We start from the raw sequence: 5,000 nt of genomic DNA on the forward strand, positions 1-5,000 counted from the left end.
TTCCCAATTGTTTGGAAACTGTTTCCAAACTGTATGCAGACTGCTTCCAAACTGCTTACATACTGTTTCCAAACAGTTTGGAAACATTTTCCAAACTGTTTGCACACAGTTTGGAAACAGTTTCCAAACTGTTTGCAAACAGTTTCCAAGCACCGTTTCACGAATAGTCGTTTCCCATCCAGAATGGAAACACTGCGGTGTGTGTGTGTGTGAGTGTGTGTGTGTACGATGTGTGATAAACTGAATTGGCGACCGAGTCGACGATGAATTAGTACCTACTCGAGACTTGCACTGATAAAACCATGTGGTCAGCCGAAAAAACTCTCGAACTAATTGAATTGCTCCATTCATCCCCAGCATTTTGGGATGTAACAAATGTGGATTACAAGAATAGAATTAAGAAGATGGATGCCTTGACGGGGATAACTGATAAACTTTCTGTAAGTGTAAGTGATACGGAAAAGATGAAAGCCATCAAAGTACAATTCAGGAGGGAACATCTGAAACTCACTTCACTGAAAAGAAGTGGATGTTCCCTAAAGAAGTGCTCGTGGTATGGTTACGAGCCCCTCCTGTTTTTGCTGCAGGGCCAAGAATCCAGAGGAAGTCGGTCAACAGTCTCACCAGAGAGACAGGTAAGGTGATGTTACTATTATTAGTATTATTACCGTAAAACATAACTGCTATTACTATTATTACCGTAACTGCTGCAAAAGTAGGCAAAAATAGATGTCATTGATGTATATAATTTAATCTTATCAATACTCACCAGACATATACAGGTTGATTTACAGGCAGCCTGTTAACACAGGGCTACGCATAATTACCCTGCCAAGTAACACTTCCTTCCGGTGAGAGAAGTTATCTCGAAACTCCTTTATGTCCCGTGCATCCACAGTACTCCTTCGTGGTATATTTTGCAAATCAATGAACCCTTCACCTTCATTCATTGCTGCTTTCCACGACCCTGCAGTTATACAGGCATTATCCACACCTTCCAAGTCAAACGTAACGGGTGGTGAGTAACATTTCTCGACTCCACATTCCTGCGTAGAAAATTATGCAAATATATGCATGTCAGTGTAACACACACTACCTTGTCTGGGTGTAATGCAATAGGTTTTAGAAACACACTGAACTTCGATGCTAAGATTCCAAACATTTTCTACTATCCTCCGTGCCCTACACCATATGAAATTAAAGATCCTCTCAGGGGAAGACCTATCTAGATTTCCTGGAAATGGTCTCATTAAGTAACGTGATACAGCAAAGGCGTCATCTCCAACAAACAGGTATGGCACAGGATTGCGTCCCTCTGCAAATGGCTGGTCTGGAGGTAGCCTGAGCCGCTTCTGCTCTACTTTCTCATACAGACTTGTATATTTAAACACACCTCCATCCGAGATTCTGCCTTGACATCCTACATCTGCATATATAAACTGGTAATATGCATTTACGCACGCCATAAGTACAATGCTGTGTGTTCCTTTGTAGTTGAAGAAAAGGCTTCCACAATTCTTTGGAGCTTGCATTTGAACGTGCTTCCCATCTAGTGCGCCAATAGTGTAGAAAGTTCCATCTGTGGGCGAGCCCATTTGCTGCTTCAATCCAGTCCTCTTCCGCAGCAGGCATCTGAGGAGAAATATGCGTAGTCAGTGAAATAACACACAATATGATACCCCTGCAATTGGGATACTACGATAAGGAGAAGAATGATCATAGGCAGACTAAGATTTCTCTCTCTCTCTCTCTCTCTCTCTCTCTCTCTCTCTCTCTCTCTCTCTCTATTCTTAAAAATAATGAATATATTAACACCAGCAACAGTCACAACTACAAACAACAGCAATAATTATGATAGATAACAATAATGATAATGAGAATAGTAATAATTATAACAATAATGCATAACAATTATAACAATAATAATATTAAAAACAATATATATAATAGTAAGAACTCTGCCAACAAATAATAATAACAAAAAAAACAACAACAACAACGATATTTATAAGTGTTTCTCTTCTCTTTCAGGTTGCTGAAGTTGATTCTGAGCAAGAAACTGATGCGGTAATTGAGAGTCCGTATCAAGCTGAAACACCTCAGAGCGCTTCTCCGCCCCGTCGTTCGTCAGCTAAAAGGCCTGCTGACGAAGTGAAAGAAGCATTTCACTTGATGAAGTCTCTAGCACAACATGTCACTACACGGGATGAATATCATGTGTCCGGTGAAAATGTTGCCCATAAACTGAGAGCATGCGGAAGAAGTAAGCGCGAGATATCAATGGCACAGCATAAGATTAATGAAATAATTTTGAACTTGGAAATGGGGTACTTCGGGGAGGGTGCGACTCAATTCACCCAGCAAACTTCATGTACAGGACAAAGGTATTCAGGGTTCCCAGTGCCAACATCGCAAGCCATCCCACAGTACTTTACCGCCCCAAGTGGTGCCTCTACTCCAAGTCGCTCTCCTTCCCAAACTCATTTAGTAATTATTGTGATTAAAATATGATTCCAAGATAAATATGTTTTGCTAGTAAACACACCTTTCATATTGTTCTTAAATGCCATAAGGTAAGAGAGAGAGAGAGAGAGAGAGAGAGAGAGAGAGAGAGAGAGAGAGAGAGAGAGAGAGAGAGAGAGAGAGAGAATAAAACAATGAATACTTCTGGTTTACTAACCTTAACATACCCTTTCAGTGCTGAGATCAAAGCTTCACAGACCTCAGGAACCACAGTTGAGATGGTCTGCTATGTCCTGAAGGTGTACATGAGGCTCGTAAAGGAATCTCCACTTGCAAGATACCTCAGTGTAATAGCCAGTCTGATGTCAGGTGTAATAGCCTTTCTGTATTTTGTAACCTTTCGAGATATATTTGGAGCCCCCATCCGTAAAAGTTGTTCAAAGTCAGTTGTGGATATCCGAACAAAATTGGTGAAACCTCCTCCATCTAATCTCAATTCCGCCAAAAGCAAGTCACCATAGGGTCCTTTTCTAAAAACTTCCTCACCCCTATCTTTCACTTTTTCTTGGCCTTCCTTGACTTTATCAAAAAAGTGCAAAGTAAAATGCAGACGCTGCTGCAGCAACCTCTACGCTCATCACAGACATGGCGACAACTTAAGGTGTAGACAAAACATTATTTGGAAACACTTAACATATAATTTGCAAACTGTTTCCAAACAGTTTGCAAACTGTTTGGAATCAATTTTTCGGAAACAGTTTCCAAACTGTTTGGGAACAGTTTCTCAACATTGTTTCCAAATAATGTTTCCAAGTGTGGACAGGCCTTAACAAATCTTCCTTAAGTACTCAAGCCATCGCACACGTGCTTGGCGCTTCGTTATTCCCACGTAAATTGCACTGCAGCACTTACACTCGTATTTATAAACAACGTGCGATTGTAGTTCTGGGGGTACGATGTCTTTGTACTTAAACAAGCTACCAGTGGTGTACTTAGGTTTAAATACTACCCTGACATTACCTTGGGGATAATATTCTCTAACTTTTAACAGTTATTTTTAATGGGAAATCTCTTCATTACCATAGAAAACCAGTTATATATAGCACCGCTTTATTGGCTTTTGAAATAGAAACTTTCGGGAACAGTTTTTCTAGCCACTTGCCAACATATGAATCTATAAAAGCAATATTAAAACAGTTTTTAGGAAGAATTTTTTATAAACTGAAATTCTGAATTAAGACTAAAATAACTTGAACAAATGTTAAAGGCACGGCTTACGTGTGTAGAGACTAAATTACGTTTATAAACTATAAGAATGAATGAAGAAAATTAGTTAAGAGTCCTGTAAATGTTGGTTTCCTGTATACTGATGCCGAAAAAGTGCTATCACTTTGTTTACTTACAAGCACGTCAAGGAAAGCTAAAGTGTTATTGTTCTCTACTTCTGAAGTAAATTCAATATTTTGGTGTTTTGAGTTAAAATAATCAAGAGGCAGGGGTACATGTTCTTCAGCTCTAAATATTAAAAATGTATCTACACACCGTCGGTAGAACAATGGTTTAAAAGGACTGGGACAATTATCTAGCCAAACAACTTCGTGATGAGATAAAAAGGACATTAGCCAAAGTAGGACCGAGAGGGTGAGAGGGTGTCCCCTTGCTGCACCATCTTTTTGTTTGTACACATTTTTGTTAAACTTAAAATAACATTCAGACGTAGCTAATGTAATCACTTTGTGCCACTGCTGTTTATTAAAATTTTCAATACTGTTGGTGTCGTTAAACAAGTTGTTGATGCATATATCAGTGGTTTCGGCTAAAGGAAGTAAATAATGATTGAACATCGAAACTTAAAAGGACAATTACCTAGATCTAGATCACAAATTTCTTTAGCAAAAATGAAAGAATCTAACTGTGTACTGATTACATGTTACAGGAGATAAAATAGGAACAAGAAACTTAGACAAATGATAATCAAAAGTACCTACAGCTGACATGACTGGTCTGAGCGGGACACCCTCCTTGGTACCTTAGGGAGACCATAGAGCACTCCAGGCTTAGATCCAGATGTGAACAGATCGTTATACTCGTAAGTAGTATATATGTTCACCCAGAACACCCTCAGGCTTCAACTTAAACCACCTGTTAATACTTACCTCCTTATTGAGAAACTTGAAAAGAATGTCGTCTTTAACTAATACGAATTTAGTGTGATCGTCAAGAATGAATTGTATCTATCTTAAATTTATCTTTATTTAAAAGAACCACCCCGTTGCCTTTATCAGGCCTCATTGTCACTACAGATTTATCTTTGGATAAGCTTAATAAAGCAGAATACTCTTCCTTAGAGGCGCTGTGAATAAAATCATTATGATCATATGTGTCAAGGAACTTCTGAAATACTGAAAACCTCTTATTCCCGGGATCATAAAAATCATGGGTAGTCATTTGTTTAAACAATATTTCAACAGTACAAAAATGTTCAATAAAACCAAGTTTGCCATATGAAAGTGCAAACTTTCAATCTCTAGAAAGTA

At 38.7% G+C, this 5,000-nt stretch overlaps 2 protein-coding genes across 3 annotated transcripts in view; both read left to right on the plus strand.

The window, feature by feature from the left end:
* The window catches only part of LOC136841637 (facilitated trehalose transporter Tret1-like), a 65,183-nt gene that overhangs the window by 33,884 nt on the left and 26,299 nt on the right, over nt 1-5,000 (plus strand). The window lies entirely within an intron of this gene.
* LOC136841923 (uncharacterized) lies at nt 300-2,511 on the plus strand. The gene is made up of 2 exons (XM_067109341.1): nt 300-635; nt 2,032-2,511. Exons 1-2 carry the CDS (start codon nt 303-305, stop codon nt 2,509-2,511), a joined length of 813 nt encoding a protein of 270 aa, XP_066965442.1. The 5' UTR covers nt 300-302.

This window comes from Macrobrachium rosenbergii, chromosome 9, assembly GCF_040412425.1.
Source record: "Macrobrachium rosenbergii isolate ZJJX-2024 chromosome 9, ASM4041242v1, whole genome shotgun sequence".
Lineage (NCBI taxonomy): Eukaryota > Metazoa > Arthropoda > Malacostraca > Decapoda > Palaemonidae > Macrobrachium > Macrobrachium rosenbergii.